The following is a 24,257-nucleotide window of genomic DNA, read 5'->3' as shown; positions in this document are numbered from 1 at the left end:
CCCCATTGTAGATCCTTTCTCGCTCGTGACTGTGGACACAAGCTACTGCCAAATGAAATACTCCAATTATGTAATTGTTGTCCAAATACAATTCAAGTATTAAAAAAAACTTTTGTTTATGACATAGTGACAGAAAGTGACTTTTGGTGTGAGGTTCAAATGACTCACATCAAATCAGGGCAGAAGGGTCCCACAACACACTCTTCATTATACACAAACATCTGATCTAAATATGAAACTTTATTGGAAGACATTAGCAGCAATCCATGTTTGACAAGAAGCAATAAGTAAATGTTTTGTATTTGTGACTTCAGGTGTGAGTAAATGTTCAATATTGTCATTGATGAACAAATCAGCTCTTCTATGGCACATAAATAAGAAGAGCCTCCTCCAATAATTCACAGTTTTGCACTTCTCCAATGGTTTTAACAGCTCCATTTTTAAAGTTGCCTCATTTCAAACCCAAGTGAGAGTTCAAGATTCAAAGACTTGAGCATCGGGTACACAAAGGACACGCAAAAGAAAAACAACCATTCAAACATTCTGGATTGGCCCGGCAAGGAACAAGCTTTTTCTGTGCTAAGGTTTGGAGAATGTCAAAGAATGTAAGAAATCATTAGCAAAGTGTTTGACAGCGGTCTTACTGAGCTTCAAGCACACTCTTGTGAGCCTTTTTACCAAACACACTTCATTTTTGGAGGTTGGGGAAATTTTCCAGGTTTCAAAGCTCTCCCAACCGGTGTTGTCCTGAAATCTTGTACAGTGGGATACGGTCCCCCTGCTCATCTTCTACAGACCCTTCTTTGGAACCGCTGGGGAATACTGTTAGATTTCAGCCTCACTCAAAACTGTGTTTCAGTTTCGAGGTTTAGAAGTGAAAGAATCTCAGTTTTGATCCTGATGTTTCCACAAGGAGCAAACCTGAACAACTGTTACACAACTATACCGAACAGTTTAAAAAGTGTGCGACTAATATGCTAGTGTAAACTCGAGGGATAAGGGTTTGCACCTCACAACTTTCATGCTAGGTTGAGAGCTCTATGACCGTGCTGGAGTGCAATCCCACAAAGCGAAAACAGATGTTAGCTAGAAGAGCTTCACAGCTGTACGGAAAACTGAACCGTGTAGACTTCGATAGATACGATCCCGCGATCGTCCCGCGCTGGATGCTGCCGTGTCTTTAAACGAAGAGTTTCCAAGAATTGTTCTGAAATTTGAAGTCGTACATGTTTGAGGTTAAAAAGTGATTTTCTGTTTCAGAGGCGGTTGTTATGTTGACCTCATCGGACGTTCGAATCAGCTCGCTCTGTTCTTTAGAGAAGTTTGTCGCAGAGCCCGTCTGAGGTTGACGAGGTCCTTGAGCATTTTCATATTGTGTAAGTCCTTCCCAGAAGGCACGTGGCTCAATGAGTGTGGAGACGATGAAAGGAATACAGACGCAACACGTTTCTGTTCGGTTGACCCAAAGTTGCCTGACAGCCACGGAGAACATTCTGGATGAAACAGACCCTTGAATTAAACAACACACACACAGCAGTGTGGAAGTCATGTTTAACTGGACTGCTTCAAACGTTATACCATTATCAACCTTATTTGACCATTATCTCAATTTTGCTATTTTTTATTTTGTTTCCTCTGAGGAAAGCCAGAACAAGAATGCTCTGATTAAAAAATAATTCAAAATAAAAGCACATGAATAAGATTTTTTTTTAAAGCACATTGAATGTCAAAGCCCCTCAGAAAAGGAGATCATCTTTTTTCAAATCACTTAATGTGATCTATTCAGAGGTTATTGGGTCCATTTTAAAAAAAAAAAATCAAACTCTCCTCTTTTGATCTAATCACAGAATCTATTATTACATTATTTGAAAAAGAAGACTCATCTTTTCTTATAGTTTGAGGGTATAAGATTGGTAGGTTTGTGTGTGTGTGTGTGTGTGTACAGTGGATGTGATTTTGTGGCTGCCCCTTCCCATCATGCATTGCTCTGTCCCTGGATGGCCTTATTTTCTAATCAAAATACCTGAGATTTTTAGTCTCTGGAAACATGAGTTGGTCCTGGAGGTCAACAGGTTGCTGGGTTTGTTCAGGGGTTAGACCAGGGTCAGAGAATCTCTTATATTGTTTTTAAGAATTTTAAATGTACGCATTGTCTTTCAGATATCCCGCGAGTTACAAACTGATTCGTGTTTCCAAAGCATTAGTCAGCCGAACGTTCGTTTTTTATTTTTGGAAAGGAATTAAGACGACATGGAAAATTCATAAAAATATTTACATGGAAATTTTCTGACAGCTTTGAATAAATCAACACATTCTGTATATTTTACATCTACATTAGTCTTTACTGAAGCACCAGTCAAACAACAAATATAAATCCAGAAAAAACACCCAGGGAATATCTCCAATATTAAGAGGCAAACACACATCCATATGTTCTTTGTTGTCTTTGTAAAGTGTCTCAAGATATCATTCGGTGTTAATTGGCGCTGTTCAAATAAATGTATGTTGAAGGATTGTCTTTTTGACTTTAGTGTATGATCCCTGACCACTTCCTTTTTCCATGGTTAAGTGTTTGTTGTGACCTTTGATGTACCAGAAGGTCCTTACTTTATTTCAAAATAAAAGCAGGGATGAATTCAAACTCAGCAAGTGAAGTCGGGTCAGCTTAAACATGTACAAAAAAAAATCTAAAAGAAAAAACCCGAAACAATTTGTATTTTTAAATGCTAATGAATAACGCAGTTTCAGACGTGCGGTTAAAAATGTGATTCATTGTGATTTAAATTTAAATCATTTGACAGCTCTTTTCTAATTCTACATTTAAACATTTAAAAGTCATTTTGTCCCAATAGTGTCGACAAATATATATTTTTTTACCTGACTTGTCTTTGAATTTTATTGTGCTCCCTCTTTATGACTGATTTTATAAAAATGTTCTTGATTGGCAACAGCAGCCAATAAATGCACAAGACAATACAGACGTGTTTAAAGGCCTTCAATAAACGGCGAGCGGTTTCTGTGAGCGCGCGTTTCCACAAATGAAGAAACAGAAAAAGATAAATGAAGAGGGAGATTGATTGATGGATGGATTGATCGATGGATGACGTGTGTGCAGTGTGTTTGTGCTCAGTGGTATTTTAATTTGGGCTTCTGTAGCAGCAGAGACAATACCCGTGCCAGAGTTGGCCCTTCGCCATTTTCCAGTCTCGTATGGACGATGCGACGTGGCCCATGAGAGGAGACGATTGACGAGGGGTGGAGAACAAACTTTCAAAAAGCACAATCCTCAAACCTCTGCGTTCTTATTTAAAGCCTCATATTTGATGTCGTGTTAACTCCTCAAAGAGAGCCGCTCTGTCAGCTGATCACGGTTCTGTTTCTGATCAGCTCGTTCTCACACAGCTGGATGTTTTTACCTCTGTCTGTTTTACTTCTGTTCTGCTCCTCAGATTGTTTTAGATGCAAGAACAGTTTTTAGTCAAGGCTATTCAGAAAATCAACGGCACAAAAAAAAAAGAAAAATTAAGTGATCTGTGAATTTAATTAAATCGTATTGTAAATATTTGTGCAGGTAATTGTTTTGGAGGTAACAGACTTTGAATTATAGAATTAAATAAGTACGTTTGAATTTAATAAAAATGTTGATTTTTAGCTACAAAGTATTGTTACAGTAAATAATTAATAAGTCTTTCATTTAGCATGAATCAAGAATGATTTGTTCGTCCGATTGGAGAGTCAAGTGAATAAAAAAAATGAGACAACTAAATGAAATATTTTAAATCCTTTAAAAAAATCTGGGTTTTTTTATGTCTATATTTGAGTTTTTAAATTGATTCACAAAATATACAGCTTCAGTTATTTACTTCTAGAAATGATAAATATTCAAATATTCTTCACAGTGTTTCATACATTTATTGTTTCATCTGTTGATAGTAGGAAAGTGGTGGTGAACTTTTTTTATTTATTCTGTTTTTTAGTCTGTTGATTAAAAAATGAAACAAAAACACAAATGTGTTTTATTTTTTAAGCTCTGTGGTCGATTCTGTTTGAATTTTTTACAGAGGTGCATGCAATGTTGAACGTTAGTGTGTGTCTATGTGTGTGTGTGTGTGTGCGTGTGTGTTTGTGTGTGTGTGTGTGCGCGTGTGTGTGTGTCTGGTCCAAAATAACTTTAAATGCAGTGGAGCCTTTGTGTGGTTATATTTTGGGAACATGCAAAACTACATTTACTTTTCTCTGTCTTTTGTGTGTATGTGTGGGCCTCTATATATATATACACTACATATTCTAATGTAAACATTGAAACGTCTGCGTGTGTGTGTGTGTGTGCGCGCATCTGTGACAGTGATTTCCAGTACTTTGTGTGTGTGCTGCCGTGTGTGTGTGTGTGGGAGTCTTTGTATATGTGCCAAACCGGTCCAGCTGGCATCAGTCGTAGCCGAGGCCGCTGTATCGGTCACACACACAAACACACACACACACACACACACACACACACACACACACACACACACAGTCGACCACATTCCCATTTTGTACGCCTGTAATTATCAACCTCTTCTGCATCGACTACCATGTTGGCGTGTATTCAGCGCTGGTCTATACACTCCTGATTCAAACCCTTCACCACGTACACGCTTCATTTTCCTCCACACACGCTCGCTATAAAACCCCTCCATTCCATCTCGTACGCTGCACCCACCGCAGAATGTAATTACACACTAACCGCGGTTTGATATTTAGACTGGCTGAAGATTTAAGGTTTTATCCGAAAAGAAGGTCTGCGTGGAGAAAATAGGCTCGAAGTGGTCCCGCAGCTCGCAGGAGAGGAAAGCCTGTTCAGAAGCTGGAGAGGAAATTAGCTTTGTTGTCTACAACGTCGCGGCGGTCGCTGCATTTTTCGGAATTCATCAGACACCTTTTTTCACAGCCAGACGCTCTGGGTTTGTGTATTAAAAATGATGATGGGTTACCTGCCAAAGAGGCGTCACCTTCCTGTCGTGTACTGATCAATCCTTGGCCCGTGTTTCAAGAGCTGTGATGTCTGATTTCAATCAAACACATGTTTAAACAGGTTTGACCAAAGATGTTCTATAAAGACAGCCGGGTAGGTGAGGATGGCCGGGCTGGTTTTTTTTTTGTTTTTGTTTTTTTCTCACATTCATAAAATGTGTGTCAGGAGTAGGTTCGGATGAAGACACCTGCACAGTAAAAGCGAGAGGACAAACTGAAACCAAGCCTTTATTTAAAAAGATCAAGAGACCGGGCCGTGTCCAGTACTTACTATAGCCCACAGAGTTTGTGTTATGTAACTCTGCCTGAATGGAAGAGGAGACTTATTATACCCTGTGTGCGGCCTCAGATTTGAAAACGAGCTTTAAAGCTTTAAAGACCTTGAACATTTACGTTTCTTACGTCACATCGGTAAAGATAAAAGGTTAAAGACGTTAATAATGCACCTTAGAAATAATGAAGAGAACAAGGTCGCTGTAATCGTTGCTTTAAACATCCTCTTACGTCTTCCTAAACCCCCTGAGTTTAAACTTGTCGTGCATTTCTTTGACTGTCATCAGATCATAGTAATACTAAAAATGAGCTTTCTCAAATGGAATTAAACTTGCAAACATGACAGATGAAACGATTTCTAAGTAATCAAGTCATAATGTCGAGTGTGCAAAACTGACTTTTGTCTAAAAAAAACTAGAAGCCTCATGTATGCATCAGAACGAAGAGCCTACAGCCATGTCAGTAAAGCAGAACGAAATCCCATCATGCTTTGCAGTAAAAGCAGCAGCCTTAACATGAAGACCTGCACAGAAGGAACGTCCTGAGTGCCCTGATGTTTGGTGTAGTGAATGATTTTTTGGATGCAGCTCATGTTTAGTTCTTTTACAGCAACAAGTGAAAAAGAAAGAACGAAAACAGAAAAGAAAACACGTTCATGTCCGGTGGAGTTGCTTTTTCGCTTTTTCGCTCGGCTGTGCCAGACAGCGCTCTGATGTGACGCATCGAGTCGTTCTCAGTGGTGTCTTTTATTATTATCATGCAACCCTCTCTAATTATCTGCAGCTTGATTTTATTGTCCAAATTCTTTGTGTGAAATTCCCGCACAGTGTGTACAACATGAAGCACAATATGACTTTCTGACGTGCACAGTTCCTTTTTTCCTCTTTCACAACTTGATGGATCTCTCTTGATAACTGGAGAGCTGTTGTTTCGTTTGTGAAATCTAGGTGTTTCTTTGGGAGTGTTTGTTGGGTTTCAAGTATGCTAATGAGTCTCCATGGACCGGCAACAGTCCAATGGGAGACGAGAGGAAAACAGAACAATACATAAAGGGATAAAACCAGCAGAAGGGTTGATTTATACTGATACTGACAATAAGGAGCATTTTGATGTTTAGTCTGTCTTCCACATCTCCTCTGACTGCAGAAACAAAAACTTAAGCAAGTGCATGTATCTCATTTCTAGTCAAAAATACTCATAATGTCACTTTTTGTAACCTGACAAGTCCTCAGTAACATCTAATGTCAACATATAAGAAAGGAACGATGAGGCTTGTTTTGCTTGTTCTGGGTAAAATAGTGATGGTGAGAGAAAATTCAACTTTGTTGTTTCATTTAATATTCTATTTGTAAAAGGACGATGTGCAATATTAATTATAAATGTCGCCATTCGATGCATTGTACCAGAGTTAGCTTCGAGCTAGTTTACATCTGCAGTCGCTCGGCAGGTCGCAGATCAGACGTCTCATTCAACAAACGTGTCCCTTTTGTTTTTTTTACTCATCACATCATCTCCTCCCAACTTAACGAATCAAATCTGACTCATATTTCGCTTGTGATAAGGTGCAGCCAGAAAAGTGAAACAACGTGTTCATATTTGTGACAACTTGCTAAGATCTGAGTCCATGCAGTGTAAAAGGCAGGTGATTTACTCAGGTAGGTCAACGTCCACTTCATGAAGAATGCAGCGAGACATCGTGTTGTGTACTTTAGCTGAGCTAATCCATTTACAAACTGACAAGAGTGGTGATCTGAGATGGGTTGGATTTTTTTTTTTATGTTCCTTATGCTCATCAATTCCTCTTCACAGAAAAAGAAAAAAAAAGAAATGTACTTTTCTGTTCTGAGTCTTTACATGCCGCCAAAGACACAAAATCTACATCTGAAAGAAGGCGAGGACCCAAAGTGTCTGCTTGGGATCTCGTAGCATAAAGAGGTTCTCTCTCTCTCTCTCTGTATATGATCTATACGTTGCAGGAGGAGCAGATGTCTGTTTTGTTGTTGTGCTGTGAGATCAGCGAGCACTAAACACACTTCACACACACACACACACACACAAACACACACACACACACACACTGTTACTGCAGGCCTCTGATGAGAACTGCCTTTTGCTGCTTTCGACCAGATATCTATGTGCTGTTTCTGCACTGAATGTGTAACTCACTGAGAGAGACAGTTGAACATCAATGAATAAGTTGATCAATAGCCGAAGTCAACATTTGGCCATCTGCGTTATTCCAATATTTAGAGAAATAAACAGTGGATTAATGACAATCTCAGCAGTCAGTGTGGTCAAGTGAGAAATGAATAACATCAGTAATCTCTTTTCTTTTCTCTCTCCTGCAGGAAAATCAGAGAGGAATTCATTCACGTACGGCAGAGAGTCCAACCCACACTGCCACCAGGTCAGTCTCTCTTTAAATGTCTTCTACTAATGCAGAGTGAGTGTATCACTGTGCTCCATGTTGGCTGTATCACTGTGCTCCAGTGTTTTTTTTTGTTGTTGTTGGTCAAATCAGAGCAATTATTTGGATTTGCTCTGCCAGTGTTGGAAGTACTGTCATCCTTGGGTTGAAGGACCTTACTTTCTTCTTCAGTACCTGAAGTTAATATCTGGCAGTAGTGGACAGCAGAGGACACACAGCCTGTGGCCTTGCACCCACCCCCTGAAATATGATAGGTTAACACAAAATCCTAACAGTGATTGGTGATTTTTCCATTTCAGAGGTGGGACTTGTAAAATCTAATGTTTGGGGTGTGTTGGAGGCTGCTGCTGGCTTTCCTTACATCTCAATGTGGTACTTTTTCTTTTCTTGTTCTTCCTCCTGATTCTGTATTTTAGAAATAACATTAATAAGCGACTCTTAGAAACAAGAGGGTGAAGGGGGGGGGAGAGATAACGACGCAAACAGGAAGTCCTCCATAAACCAAAAAGTCAGTTTGACCTGAGCGGTCTACGCAGGCTATGAAGCTAGGGTCTGCAAAAGGATGCTGTCCCTGAATGGAGACACAGCTACTGACTCATCCAGTGTATGTTTGACTCGTCCATTCCCCCAATCCTCCATGCAGACTTTAACACACTTCTGTGCAAGTTGGGAAAACAAGCTGAAAGTCCACGTGATAGAAGATAAAAAGAATCAGATTCATATTTGTGTCAATCATCCAACGACGGCTAACAACAACAGCTGTTAGATGTTTTGAACGTTATTTTGTGTTCTTCTAAGATGCCTAACTTCACTCCTATCCCAACTTAAAGAATCAAATGCTTTAAACTTTATTGTTGTTTAAAATATATATATATATATATATTTACGTAGAGCGGTGGCAGCAGGTGTTGTGTGGACTTTGGTAAAAGCTGGTTTTGAATTTATGCTCTCATTTTCCTGCTTAGATCTCATAGAGCATATGTATCTGAGGAGATGAACGAGGATAATATACAGATGTTGGTGTTTGATTCTGCTGCTGGGAAATGAAACAGAGAAGCTTGATGTAATTTGATGACCACCTTTAGGTTTTTGAAATGAAGGTATCACATTAATTCTATTTGTGCACAGTCTGTTGGACATGAGTCTCATATCACACATTCATTTTCTTTTTAATCTCGGCATCTATTAATTAAAGCATATCAAATAACTACATTTCTCTGCTAATGAAAATCAAAGTTGTGCTAAAAGTAGTTACTGGTTATGATTCATGCATGAAGGCTGTATGGTTTAATATCAGGGGGGTCTGTGCTACAGAATAGAAATATAGATCTTTAGTATCCCAGTGTTTCTACAATGTGCCTGTAAATGCTGCAGCAGAACTTGTCCAGCATGGTTTATATGTTTGATCTTACATTTATACACTATATACACCTTTCTTTACTTGTGCACGTTTGAACGAGGGATCATTTCAAAATGTTCTGAGTGGTTAAACACACCCAGGGATCATTCAACGTTGTGTGTCGCTTCATAAAATCAAAGCCGTTTAAAGAGTTTCACTGCCTTCTGGAGAAGATTTGTCGGGATCTATGAGTCAACTAAAATGTTAAACTCAAGCAGTCAGTAAACTCAGTGGTTGATGTCATGGAGGCTGCTTCCATCTATTTGAGCCCATTTTGATGACCTGTTAGCGAGGAGGAGTTCCAGGGTTTCCAACGACCACTGATCCATTTGAACAGGGTCTGAATCAGGGTGTGATCTCTCTCCAAAGAGGGGCAGCTTCACTGTCCTTATCAAGTCCACAGATCTGCTGCTAAACAAGCTGCAAAAGGCCGGTGCCTGAGTGCGGGGCTTTGAAAATGAACACAATACTCTTGAATTGTATTCTGAAGTTTATGGGAAGAAAGTGTCAAGAAGAATACAGAATCTGCGCTGTATGTGACCTTTTGGAGGACTTGTTTATTAGTCTGGCTGCAGCATTTTGTACTGAATGTAAACGGTTTTAAAGGAATGGTTTATTGAGACGGGCGAAGGCCAAACAGTAGGAAGTGAATGCATGTAGGATCATGTCCATCTGAGCTACCAGGACGAACGTGTTTGAAAGGAGAACTCCCGGCAGGTGCAGGCTGTCTAGAAATGTTCCAGAGTGCATGTGTGAATGAGTCCTGTTTCTTGTGTTGGATGATCCTAAAAGACTTTAACTTTAAGAGAGGTTGAAGTCCTGACAGTGAGACATTCTACTACCACAAAGTGAAATATGAAATTTAAACAGGACCTTTTTTTTCATTCCATGTTCTAGCACTACACTTTGCGTTTAGAGATGAACCCCAGAGAAGAGGGACACAGAGGTTCTGTCTAATAACAGCAGAAGTGGCTGCCAACAGGGCCGATCAAACCAAACAAAATGATTGACGGTGGGCCAAATCTGGTTGCCCCGGGCAACTGGGCAACCGTTACTGTCGAGCGTTGTGAATGAAGAGAGGACAGAAAGTAGTTTGAAGGAAACTGAAGAGAAGCAAAGAATCCCAGTGTGGCATTCGAAGGACTCGTAGTAGCTTTCAGGCGTTGGGGGAAAAAAAGACCTTCCTGCCTTTTCAGTGTTTGATCTTTTTCTTTCTATAACGAGGACAAGATTTGGCCCTGACAACCTCGTGAACAAAGACTCACACAAACACACAAAGAAGAGGAACATGCTGGTCATATCTGCCTCATGCCAAGTGTGTCACTTGTTCTGGGTTGTTTTTTATGCAGATCTTTCAGATCTATCTTTTTCACCGGTGAATTGAGGGAACTTCTGGTTGAGTTTAAACATGTTTAAATTGTCCTCTGAGCCTGAGTGAGTTCACTTTGTATTTCATTTGTTAACTCATTAACTGGTCCATCTCCAGCTGGTCCATCTGACTTCATTCATCAATCCATTAATACTCTCATATATCCATTAGGAGGACGTCTTCATAGTTTTTTTTATCCACTTTTCTATCCACATACTGAGTGGTTCATCTGTTTTAGGTATTCACCACATTTACATTCAATTCTTGTTTGTTTTCATCCATCCATCCTGTAATTGTCTGCACCCAATTGTTGTTTCAAATTCAGGTTTAAGTGTTGCACGATAATCTAATCGTTATCTCAATATGAGCATTCGCCATTAACACAGAAAGACAATAATCGTAACAAAGACAAAAATGGCTAAGAGCTTAAATAAGCTAGGCTTTCTCACTCAGTCTCTCACATATCGCTAATGGTTTGGAAGTCTGGGTAAAATGGCCCCGCTTTAACACAAGTGTTGATACAGTCAGATGTAGCTCAAGCTAGCGGTCAGCAAACCTTAAATTAAATGGTGCCAATTCAGTGGCCAGACATCCATCAGTCCATCCATCCATCCATCCATCTATTCATCCATCAGTCCATCCATCCATCCATCTATTCATCCATCAGTCCATCCATCCATCCATCTATTCATCCATCAGTCCATCCATCCATCCATCTATTCATCCATCAGTCCATCCATCCATCATCCATCTATTCATCCATCAGTCCATCCATCCATCATCCATCTATTCATCCATCTATTCATCCATCAGTCCATCCATCCATCATCCATCTATTCATCCATCAGTCCATCCATCCATCTATCTGTTCATCCATCAGTCCATCCGTCATCCATCTATTCATCCATCAGTCCATCCATCCATCCATCTATTCATCCATCAGTCCATCCATCCATCTATCTGTTCATCCATCAGTCCATCCATCCATCCATCTGTTCATCCATCAGTTCATCCATCTATTCATCCATCAGTCCATCCATCCATCTATTCATCCATCAGTCCATCCATCCATCATCCATCTATTCATCCATCAGTCCATCCATCCATCCATCTGTCCATCCACATATCAATTCGTCCATCCATTCATCCAAACCTCCATCTATTCATCCATCCATCCATTCATCCAAACCTCCATCCATCCATCCATCCACACATCCATCCATCCATCCATCCACCCTTTCCTTGCTTTCAATCCATGGGTCCATTTATCACCAACTTGCTGATCTTTTATGTTTAACCAACTCTCACATCCAGCTGTGGCCTTTGTGCAAGGCTACAGCAAACCGTAGAGGACAAAAATATGAAATAAATCAAACATTACTGCCTCACTGGCCATTTTCCTACTGGGCTGCTGTCAAATTATCCTGTTACACAGTCTGAATGGCTCCTGATGGAAATTGTTTGGAAATGGCAGATAAATTTACATGCTGGGCTTAAGTCCAAACTCTTCTGGCTTCATCCTCGGCAGTTAGTTAAAAAAAAAAAAAAAACACTTAAAGGGGAGGATGAGCTCACATGCTAACAGCAGAAAGATTTCCAGCGACCCCAGTTTTTTCAATAAATCTCTGACCAAACCAAATAGATTTGTACCAGTGGAGTTGAGAGCTAATTTAGCTTTTGCTTCCAAATGCCAGTTCCAGTTTTTGTGTTTAAGTTTTAAATAGCCGCATCATAATGTTGTTATTGTGCTCAACCAAAACCATAAATCTGCAAATTTTCTCGAGCTGAGTTCCAAACAGTTTTGCTGGATAATCAAACTGATCCGTCATTTCATTTCCACTCCATTATTCACTATGACATTGTGTTTATCTTATCCAATATCTGTTTGGACGGGCGGAGGGCCATTTTCCTCTTACCAATCTGCACTGACAAATCCTCTTAGCTGACTATATTCTAAGTGGAAACAGAAGCTGCATAGGTAACTGCGGAGAGAAAGTTAAAAGGAAATTCATTTCTTTTCAAGGCGTGGGACACATAATACTTTTGAGTCAAGAGGACTTATGAGTGCAACATTTCTGCTGTAGATATTTTCAGCCAGCACAAGGGCTGTAATGGTTACAATGAAATCATTTGGAGACATGCTCTTTGTCAAAAGTGGATTTTTTAGCCACTTACAAAATCCGATTTATTTTTCAGATTTTCTGACATTACAAAAAATATTCCTACTGAGTTATAAGCGCTAGGTAGGTAGGTAGGTAGGTACGTTGGTAGGTTGATTGATTGATTGATTGATTGATTGACTTGTTCCTGTGTCAGGGAGACCATTTAGCCTTTTTTTGTGTTATGCCATCTTTACACTTCTATGAATATTTGATCCAACAGAAATAAAACCTCTTTGAGTGTCTTTTGTCACAACAGAGCTTTTGTACCTCGGTGGACGCTCAGATTAGTTGTTGGTACGAACCGACTGCTTGTATCTTGTGTAAACTGTGAAGCTGAGCGAGGATTCTCTCCTGGCTGCAAACGGGTGGTGGGGGCTGGGAAACATGGCCTCCTGCCAAGGTACCAGCCCAACCCCCCAAACAGCTCGCTGTGCACCCCTAAAAAAAGAAAAAAAAAAAAACATCCAAAAAACACCCTCCAAAGCCCAGCATCTGCTCGATGAAGGTGGCATGAATACACTGAAACCCCATGGGGTGGGGGGGGGGGGGGGGGGGGGGGGGGGGGGGGGCAAGATGATTCTGTTGTTGATTACATGTGACATCATTTTCCATGAGCTAAAGATTTTATTGGATTTTTAGACTAAATGTAGAAGTTTAATGTATAGATAATAAAGTGAAGTCTACCATTGATAATGAAGTGCAGGGAATGTGTACACCATTGTTTCATTTGGAACTCCCTATTGTCTGATTAGCATGTATGAATTCATTTATACATGTATGCACGTATACTGTATATTTCATGGATGTTGTGTAGTAGGAATACTGAAAATGCCACAGTATTGTAAATTGTCATTTGAAATGCATCAAATCAATTTGTGTGCTAGAAAGGACTCTTTGTACATGTTAGTGCAAAGTTACTTCTTGGTCAAACAACAGCTGACTTAGTGATACCGCATTTTTGTCCGTCTCGTTATATAAAATGGTATATCTGCAGATAGCTGTCGTGATTCTCACCTCTCTTGTTGCTTCATTGAGGTTTCTGTTAGTGAGAGGATCTTCTGCAGTAAATTACACTGCACACTTTCCCTCTTTAATTGACTTGACAGTTACTTTAAAGCTCAGTTATCACATGTCAGCAGCATTTTTACACCTGTCAGCCAGATAGAAGAGTTGACTCATTTGCAAGAGTGTGACTGTTTTCATCAAAATTAAAACAGCTGGCATCGGTAGATTGATAAAATATCTGCAACAAACCGGATCAGTTTCACTAACAAGGAGACTGGGTTGAGTGAATAATGTCTGACTGTTTCTGAGGAGAAAGCAGGTTGACCTTGATCTTTTTTTTAACAATTACTTTAGGGGTTTAGTTGCCACAATGTAAAAGTAACTTGTTAGTTCTTGCTGAGCGAGCTCGACACAAAAATAAAAGTGTTGCAGCTTCTTTAAAAAGAGTCTCAAGTAATAATAATACATTTTATTTGTAAGCGCTTTTACAAGAGCTCAAAGGCACTTTGCATGTAAAAATCACAATGTACAGTTAAAAACAGCAACAGTATAAGACAGAAAAACAGAAAGAAAAGAAGGGAAAGAAAAAGTTATGTATTAAAAGCTAATTTAAAAAGGTGAGTTTTGAGCATGGTCTTAAAAGTTGGGAGGTGAGTGCAGGAACGGATGGGTTTGGGGAGTGAGTTCCAGAGGGAGGGGGCAGCGATGGAGAAGGCTCTGTCTCCCCAGGTTGGGTGCTTGGAGGTCACGGGAGGGGGTGTGGTGGTGAAGCAGGTCTGTGAGGTAAGGTGGGGCCAGGTTGTGTCCAAAATGTTTACCAGGTGATCTTACTTACTGGGTTTTAGAATCTTACTTTTTAATCACAGGTAGCCATGCCTGACATGCAATCTTGCTTTGTTGTCGATTTGACGCCCAAACATTGTCAAACATTTACAAAGAAACAGGAAGTTTGATCAAAAAAGACTTAAATGTCCACTTCCTCATGTTTTTCTAACACTAATATGTTTCCCTGGTCTGTCAACGAACCCCCTAAATATGAGAAAAGTCCATCCTCCTCCTTCTTTCACTTGCTTTATTTTTTCAAAAATGTGTGCTCAAACAGGCCGTTTAAAGATTTTCCCTTCATGACATCACAAAGGGCAGTAGCCCCTCCCCCAGGTGGGTGACACTCCCACAGCTAGGTGTTTGTTCTGCCCTCTGAGTCTGCCTTCTCATCGTAAACAACAGGACATGGAGCCAGAAAGCACTGAGTACACCCGAGCCCTTCCAGAGAGGGGGCGTGGTCAGACACAGCTCATTTACATATTTAAAGCTACAGACACAGAAACAGCCTGTTCTGAGAAGGGCTGAAATAGAGGGGTTTATAGACATGATCAAATCCAGGATCAGAGTGGACTTTTGTGATGAAATGTGACGGACACATTTAGGGGACCGCTGAGATTTAATTCAAATGGTTGAAGAGGAGAAGGATATGCGTCATTTTAAACTAGATACCTAGAACTGTGGTCCTAAACTGGTCTAGCCTCAGGAGTAACTTTCACTTCCTTATTGTCAATTGTGAACACATATTTCTGAAACATTCGAACCATTTAATCAACTCTGGTTTTTATTTCATTTTAGACCTTTACTTATTCTCAAAAAGACATTGTTTGCCACATTTCCAAACAGAGTGTCTACAAATCCAAATCCTGAACTCTTTGAGAGAGAGAGAGAGAAGAACTTCAATATTTATTAGGCGGATCAGTCTCTTAATCTAATCATTTAATGTACTCATCTCTTTCCTGCTCCCCGGAGGATGGATGTTTGAGATATTAATGACTCCATGACCTCTCCTTTAGCGCCACCCATGGGACATACAAGCTGTTATGTGCTCCTCTACTGGCTATCAGCAGTATGTTGTTTGCTTTAACGCTCAGTTTATGGGAGTTTGTGTGGCTGCACTGCTGCTGGGAGCGTCACCTGAACCCTCGTAACCACAGCACAAACACCCTCATGGGTAGTATAATATACAGTACACACACACACACACACACACACAATGACACAAGCACACACCTACACTTCGTGGCTTTTCTATAGCAGCTATCTAAAGACATCTAAAGGGGCATTCTGTCTACATAAGCAGAAAAACCCACATCATCTGGATGAAGGGATGGGAGAGGATGATCTCCCCGTATCACTCTCACTCACTATTTCTCCCCCTCTCTCACATTATCACTCTCTTTAAATGTCTCTCGCCCCGCTTCACGCTCTTTATATCTTCTTATCTTGCTTTTTTCATCGTTTTTTCCTCTCCTCTCTCGTTTTTCGGTCCTCACTTACTCCCATGTACATTCAAGCTTAAGCCACTGTGTATGCTCCACACGCACACACACACACACACACACACACACACACTCAGCCACACCAAAGCATGCCTGTCATCTAGTTATCGCCTCACAGATCAGTAGGTTGGTCGTGGGCCGGCAGCTACAGCTGAGGCAGCAGCAGAGAGCGAATGTATGTGAGCTTCTGGTGGAATGCAACATGAAAAAAAGCCTTTAACCCTTAACAGACACACACACACACACACACACACACACACACACACACATGCAAGCATGTGCGCACATCAGTCAGTAGAAATTGCTGAAGGCTCTATTTTGAAGCTCTACAGGGTTTCTGCAGATCTCAGAAGCTGCATTTACAGTACCTAAAAGAGGTACACACACACACACACACACACACACACACACACACACACACACACACACACACACACATGCATGCACACATCATTTAAAGCACATACAGAGTATTCTCAAACACACACCGACAGCAGCGTGCATGATGTTTAACACGTTTATAATGCAAATCTCTGGTGATATTTTGAACGAGTGTGCCATTAAAGCTCTGTAAATGGAAACACTGAGCTGTGTTGAGTTCCTCTCACCTGCTGAAACAGAAGCAGGTGTCTCACCCTCAGCCTCTTGTTCACTTCTCAATGAGCTGAGCTTTAAACACTCCGAGGGCTCTCCAAACCCGCTGACCTCTGACCAGCACACCTCTCTGCAGGGAGAGCCACTCCTCTGGTTATTACTTAACACATCTCAGCCTTGAAGTCCCTCATCAGCTCTGTCTCTATCTTTGTCTCTGTTTCATCTCTGTCTCATGTTTACATCATTCAATCGTTTTCTTTTGGGTTTTTTTACACCAACAGGTGAAATACACCAAAGTCTGTCAGCATGTATTGATGCCAAAGCAGTCACTCCAGTATTTGTATTGCTGTAGACGGGTCGTATTGGTTCTTGAATGGGTTGAATACAAACTAAAGTGCAGAGTGAGAATGATGGAGAAGAGGTTTTCTGCTTAGCGGATGTGAAACGCTCTAACATTAACTGTGACTATATTCACTGGTGCTGTTTGTCTCACTTCCATAAAACTTAAATTAATAGCCCAGAACAGAATTTAACTCAGCGTGTGAAATAACCCCGCCTTCATGGGAAACAGGCCTCAACAAGAGAGGGGCCTTTGATTATTTTCAGACAAAACGTGTGCAGCTGAGATGGACCATCACATCACATAATACCTTTAAATGAGACAGAAGACTTAACTGGATACAAATTAGGATTTAGATTTTTTTTTAAAAAGGATAATTTACAAATCAATCATTTGGAATATGTTATAATGGAGGACTACAATCGGCTATCGACAACGCCAGAAGTGATAGTTTCATCAAACTCTCAGATTTAGACTGAAAGGATTTCTTTAAAATAAAGTCATTTTAATCAGATTGAAAGATGCTTAAGTTGTGATGCATTTGTCAAAGTACTTTATTTGTGATAGTGCAAGTGGATGTCTGTCACTGTCTTCATCACTTGATTGTGACATTTTTATTTCTCAGTTTATATCCAGCTCAATATTTGTACTGGACAAATAAGAATCTGAGGCAGCAATAGACGACATAAGTCGTGTTTGGTAAGATGAATGTTTTTGTCAATGGAGTCTGATGACTGATTGTAAGGACAAAGTTCTCTGTCGGGATCTTTTCTGTAATCTGACGCTTTGATTCTAACCAGAGCTGTCTGAAAAACAAGGACTTTTCAGTAAACATTTGTAAACATTTTTTTCTTTCTCTTTTTCTCCCTGTTGCTTTGCTCACTCTCCTCTCATGATGAACTGTTTCTGTGGAATTTGTCAATTTGAAGGCCAGGAATAGTGTGTGCGTGTGTGCGTGTGTGTGTGTGTAAGTGTTGAACAATCCTCGTCCCTCTGTGTAGGCTGACAGTTCCTGTGCGTGGGCTTAACAGTGGAATCTGGTTTCAAAGGGTGTGTGAGTGTGTGTGTGCGTGTGTGTGTGTCCATCATCACTTCATCGTGTCCGTCCTCTGAGTATGTCTCTATTGGCTGTTTTCTGGCCAATTACATGACAGTGAGAAGTAAAAGCCCCCGACAGCTGCTGTGAAGTTCAGTAAGATAAAAAAAAGTGTGGGACTGTTGATATTATTGGTATCATATGTATTTGTATTTATTTGTATTTCGTCTATGAGCCAGTTGTTCTGTGAGCAGAAACACTGTGGGCTACTTTAGGCTCTATTTTGAATTAGGTCAATGTTGACGTCGCGTTCAGCTGCAGTATCGGTAGCAACAGATGTTGACGCTGCATCTGGCCCCTCGCCGCTGGCAGCGGAGCAAACGCTCGCTCGAGGCTTCAGACCTTCGGAGGAAGGTCCAGTAATGGATTGTCCAAAAGATGTGACATCTTCCAGCTCTGCTCCCTTTCCTGTCTCCTTTGAGTCCTTCTGGAGCCATGCCATTATTGTTGTGCACCATTTTACCTCACTCACCTCTTTTCTCTGGTGAGTTTGTGTGTACTCGACCTCACACTCCTCGCCTTCTGTAATTCGCCCATCGTGTGCCCCTCTGCTAACCCATGGCTCACGGGTAATGTGCATTACATGCTGCTGCTGATGATGATGATAGCAAAGACAAGCTTTAACATGGAGAGGACGAGATGAAGAAGTTGTCACATACATAAGACTTTTGAAAATAAATGATTGAATGTGAGTAAAACAGACACGATAATGAAATAATAGCTCAATGCAAAGACAAAGCGGAGGAGTTGTGTTTGGCTTGTTACTAATCATGAGGAACTCTATTCTTCTCTTAACTCTCTCCATACTCTTTTTGTGTGGTGAGATGTTCCTCCCACAGCTGCTCTCCAGCTCTAAACACACACACACACACACACACACACACACACACACACACACTGATCCAGCTGCTTATTCTCTCAGGAGGCTTTCAGCTGTCATTTATTCTCATCGACGTCCTCAAACTTTATTTTTTTACTTTAATTGATCCCAAACACAGACTGCTCTGTGTGCATGTGTGTGGTGAAACATCATCTCTATAACCTGAGAGTGTCAGTGTGTGTTATCAATTATATATAAATATTCTCAGAGTTAGGACCACCCTGGATCGGTGGCGTAATGGAGCTTATTGGCTTCTGGTGAGAAAATAGCAAGCTTTTAGAAAATCCCTGTTTTGGCATCTTAATGAACTTTCTTGTTTCATTGTTAAAGCTTCAGTGAGGAGTTTTAACCTGTAGACAAAGCAGCTTCTCTCATCTGTTTTGCTGCTCCTTTCATAAATATGCAAAAGTATTTTTTCCCTTCTTTACTTGGAGAAAACAAACATTCGATGAAGTCTTTGCTCACAGACAACATCAGTATTCATCTTTTTCAAAACCAGGTTAAACCTCCCCACTCGAGTTTAAAGCTAAATTATGATCATAAAAAAGGACCATCGACTGTAGGAAACATGGATGTAGTCTCAGTGATTTCACCCGTTGGTTAAAAAAGGGGAATTCGGAGGCTGAATGATGCTGGTCACCATTATAAAAAACGCTGTCTCAACCAGGTAAGAGGCAAAGAGGAGGAGTTATTATGGAGCCAGAACAGGAGCTCCGCCAGGTTTATTTCCAAACTGAAGTCATTACAGTGCGCTATCCTGATTATCGCTGCCGCCGAGGAGACGGGAAATAACATCTCTATATATATATGAATATATGGGGAGAAACGATAGATTCTACCCTAACCCTATATGTATATTATGTGTATGGTTTTTCCCATAGATATGTTTTTTTCCGTCTCCTCGGTGGCAGCGATAATCAGGATTGCGCACCATAGACATAAGATACGTCATGGGTGTCCAATCCTGGTCCTCGAGGGCCACTATCCTGCATGTTTTAGATATCTCCCTCTTCCAACACACCTGATTCAAATGATCAGGATTGTTATCAGGCTTCTGCGGAGCTTGATGATGAGACAATTTGTAACAAACCAAACCGTGTGAAAATCCGTTCACATTCGGGGAGTTATGATGATTATTGTAATTGAGGATAAACCTTCCTCAATAGAAATGAATGCAGAGCGGGCGGACCAGAGACCCATCATATATGGTGGCCGTGCTGCACGTCTGCTCCAATAGACAGCGTCAGTCGATGAGGCGTCAACGTATATTATGTCTATGGTCACAGCGACGTCTCGATTGATAGAGCTCGCTGTTACCATGGCAATGGTTCCCGCCCCTCAGTGCCAGCGAGCTAGTTCGTAAGCTAACTTTAAATGTGCTAATAACCATGTCATGCTGCCATGAATGTAGTTCAAAAATACAAATTACAAGATAGAACAACATCTGCATTGACATTATAAACACTCTGACAATGACTTAAGTTACTTTTGCGAAGAAGGCATGTCATTGGCAGTGGATTGTGGGATATGTAGTTCCTTGACTGTAGATTAAATTTATGTACACTCAAAAAATTAGGATGTACAATCTAATCTAATGTTAAGATTTAGGCCATTTTGGACAGATTCCTAAAGAGCAATAACAAGTTGGATGTAACAATCTCTCTCAGTGCTGGTTAATTCAACATGGCCGCCCCCAGCATTAACATTAGATATAACCCGACGCTAATGGCTGAAATAAAAGGACTTGTACCTCAGTCTTTTGGAGCTTACAAAGGAAACTTTATTGATCTTGGTCAACGCTGCGTCCTGATTTAACTTGTGTTTCGAGTGCTCAGGTCTACGCAGTGCGAGCAGATTATCGTGAACTTTGGTTGTACATCGTGAGCGATACAGTCGCACAGTGTGAGATGACATCGTACAGAGGACGCTCAGGACCTTCTCTGAGGACAGGAGGGCTCAACAGTTTGTTACCAGAAGTTAAAATCCTGTTCATATTCTCTAGAGCCAATTTGATTGTTCGCCATGATGTCATAACCATCACAGGTAGAGTGACCACGAGCTACCCGAGTGTAAAATGATGATTTATGCTTCTGTAAGAGACACAATCTCATCTGATATCAGCCTCGTTTGAAGAAAAAGATTTATTCTCCATATCTGTTGACAGAACTACACTACCCATGATCATAGAGTGTCACAGCCATAGACGTCTACGTACATTATGTCTATGTTGCGCACTGTAATGACGTCAGTTAAAAAAAAAAAACCTGGCGGGGAGCCACTCGTGATTGGCTGTAAAGGAGTGAGACACCTGATTGGCTGCAGACGACCCCCTTTTAGAAGAAATTTGTGGATCGGCGTTGCGCTAGATGAGTCTCAAAACTCCACACACAAATGCAGGGAGGTTTACAAATTAAAAGCACCGAGACAAATGCACGTTTGACATTTCATATATGTAACAACTTCCAAAAATGTATTTTAGATTTGTACATTTGTGAATCATCACAAATGTGTTTACAAATCTTATTTTTATACATATATATATATATATATTTGTATTTATATATGGATTGAAACACATTTGTGTGTGCATTGAAAATGCATTTGTGTATCGAGTCATATTCATATACAACTCCCAAATACATTTGTGAGTCCTTATTCGTGCATTTATTTATTTCTGTGTGCATTTATTCATTATGAGACTGTTCTGACTCCATATAGTCGTAAACAGCTTGAAGCACACACTTGGTTGTTTTTGTTGTCTCCCTAAGGAGAAGTTTGTCTTGCACACACTTGCAGTCATATCAGACCCTAATTATGCATAACTCTCATATTAAAACAGATCACTTATAATACAAATTCAAACACTGTGTTTGGCAATTTGGACATGAGCAATATGAAACCAAAATATTTAGTTGAACCCGGCTGTAAACATGTTTATGTCTGCTATCAAAATGAGCATTTTTGAACAGGTGCGTATTCGACTTTCAGGGTTTTTTTCCTCGAGTGGACATTTGAGGAACTGCAGTTTTTTTGCAGTTAAGCCATGCTTATATTTGAATGCATACTACTAGAAGTTGCTGTTTTGTCATAGCAGGCCAGAATGAATATTTTTTACATCTAGAAAAATTATGTGTCGTATAATAAGTAGTTAAACGTGCACTTAAATAAGTGTGTTCGCATTGATAATGCAGTCTGGGTGAATCTAGATTGATGGCAGGGTGGACACAATGTGTCAGTTCAATCTTCTCAATGAAATGCGTCATGTGCTTTTTAAGAATCTTTCCATTTACTGGAGTGCTTAGAGTTTTCATTGCATAACCCATTGGGATGGAAATGATTATTTCAGAAATGAGTCAAACCCTCTAAGAGTGAGAGAAAAGTATGCAGCATGGTTGCAACATTGAGGTTCTTGCAAAGTTTTAATGGCAGGATGAACTCATGTTAGAATGTTTTTCTATAACAGTCTCGTGATGTAAAGGGGAAAAAAAGCATCCAGAAAAGAAAGCACATGTCCTTTCCTCTTTGGGTGGATGCAGAAAAACAAATCAGTGTTTGCTTAACAAGTTCTCATCAGGCATCACGGAGGCAAAGCAGGGAGCTCCTCTGTTTCTCTGTCAGTGAAGTTAACCCTGTCCCCTCTCTGATGTGCCTAACATCAAACAGTTTTATCACACACACACGCACACACACACGCGCACACACGCACACACACACACACACACACACACACACACACACACAAATTGCGAGTGAGGTACAACAGCTGGTAACAGACACAGAACAGAACTGAGCTGTCACGCCTACACTACAGAGCTTACACACTTACACACACATCAGCACACACACAAGCCTACAGAAAACTTTTATTACATACACTGCTGCATTCTCACATGCATGCACACGCTGACACACACACACACACACACACACACACACACACACACACACACACACACACACATGTGCACATGAAAACAGTCTGGATCTATGAGATGTTGGAAAGGGAGCTGATACTTTTCATGTGTTTGTCCTTCATCACTTCTGCAGGATTTCTCTTGAACTCTTATCTGTGACAGATGATGCAAGAACTTCCTGCATCCCACAGGCCTTGAACCTCGCTCAAATGAGAAGAAGTGCATCTTTAGCCTCGGATCTTTTTCATGAAAATAAATGTGCAGCCTTTAAAAGGGAAGAAGTCACTTTTGTGTGATCAAGGCACAAGCACCGAGCTCACCTCACCTCTCCCAAACTTCCCCCGCACCCTTAACTCTCGTCCATCAGCTGCGTCCGTTTCACGGTCGTTGTCTAATGCCTTCGTGTTCGAAGCTGAAAACATCAGGGTCAGAGAGAGGATCCCAAGGTAAAAGTTCCAAAACAGCAGGTCCTCAAGTGGCCACCTGGGACTCACTCCAAAAACAAGTAAACCCCGTACAGACAAAATCAGTGATTTGAGCCACCTTGTGTTGGAGTCTGTTGGCTTTTTTAGTCTACGTTCTCCTTTTCTCACCGTAAACAAACAAATGTCAAAGTCACCAAACTTTCCGAGTATCAGTATGTTCTTCTTGACAACGATGATGTATCGATGGATAACAGCTGTGCATAGTTGGCCAATCAGAGTCAAGCAAGTGTGAAGGCTCCAACCTATGACTGTATAACCGTATCCATCAAAGTTTGACATACTTTGATCGAGTCAAAGTAAGAGAAACGAGCCGGTTGACCCGGAGTGGATGTACACTACTCTGAATGTGAGAATTGTTCTGTTGGGAAACACTGCCGCTCATATGTCCGCTAACGAATTAGCCACACAAGCTTTGTGTTCAGTGTTCATCTCCATCCCACCCTCTCGTCTCAATATTGAAAATCTGGGCTCCACTAAACCAACACGGCGCATGGAGGCCACATTCTCAAGAATGAAGTGCATGCTTTAATAAGCAGTTCACAGACCAATGAGTGTCAGCCACATAGACCCACCTGTTGTTTGTTCAGTCCATGGCTGCAGCTCCCATGAAGCTCCAAAGAACAGAGCGAGTGTTAAAGAGCGAGAGGGAAATTCAAAACAAGTGGAGCAGTTTTCATTTGAATACATTTAACAAATCCTCCTTGGTTCTAAACAACACATCTAACTGTAAATGACTCGACAATGGGGAACGTTTTAAGAGCTTTCTTGGCTGAAGCAGAACAAGGACACGATGAGAGCAGTGAAGAAAAGTGAAGTGTCGGGCCGGACAGATGTGTTGAAGAACTTTCATGGTGTGAGTCGTGTTTCTACGCTCCTGCGTGTGTGTTTGTTCCTGCTTTTAATGACGTCAATGACTCCGCAGCTACAAAGTGAAGGCAGCTGGGACTGAGGCATGATGGGAGTGATCAGTCCAAG

At 40.8% G+C, this 24,257-nt stretch overlaps 1 protein-coding gene across 5 annotated transcripts in view; it reads left to right on the top strand.

Moving 5' to 3' along the window:
- tcf4 (transcription factor 4) overlaps nt 1–24,257 on the top strand; it is a 230,504-nt gene that overhangs the window by 101,607 nt on the left and 104,640 nt on the right. For all 5 annotated transcript variants that reach the window (XM_079365223.1, XM_079365221.1, XM_079365228.1 and 2 more), the window contains one exon: nt 7,635–7,693. In XM_079365223.1, the coding sequence (XP_079221349.1) occupies nt 7,635–7,693 (59 nt within the window). The remainder of the gene's footprint in view (nt 1–7,634; nt 7,694–24,257) is intronic.

Source organism: Symphodus melops (assembly GCF_947650265.1).
Source record: "Symphodus melops genome assembly, chromosome: 16".
NCBI classification, from domain to species: Eukaryota; Metazoa; Chordata; class Actinopteri; order Labriformes; family Labridae; genus Symphodus; species Symphodus melops.
The sequence above is the reverse complement of the archived record's forward strand: the minus strand, read 5'-3'. Positions and strand labels throughout refer to the sequence as shown.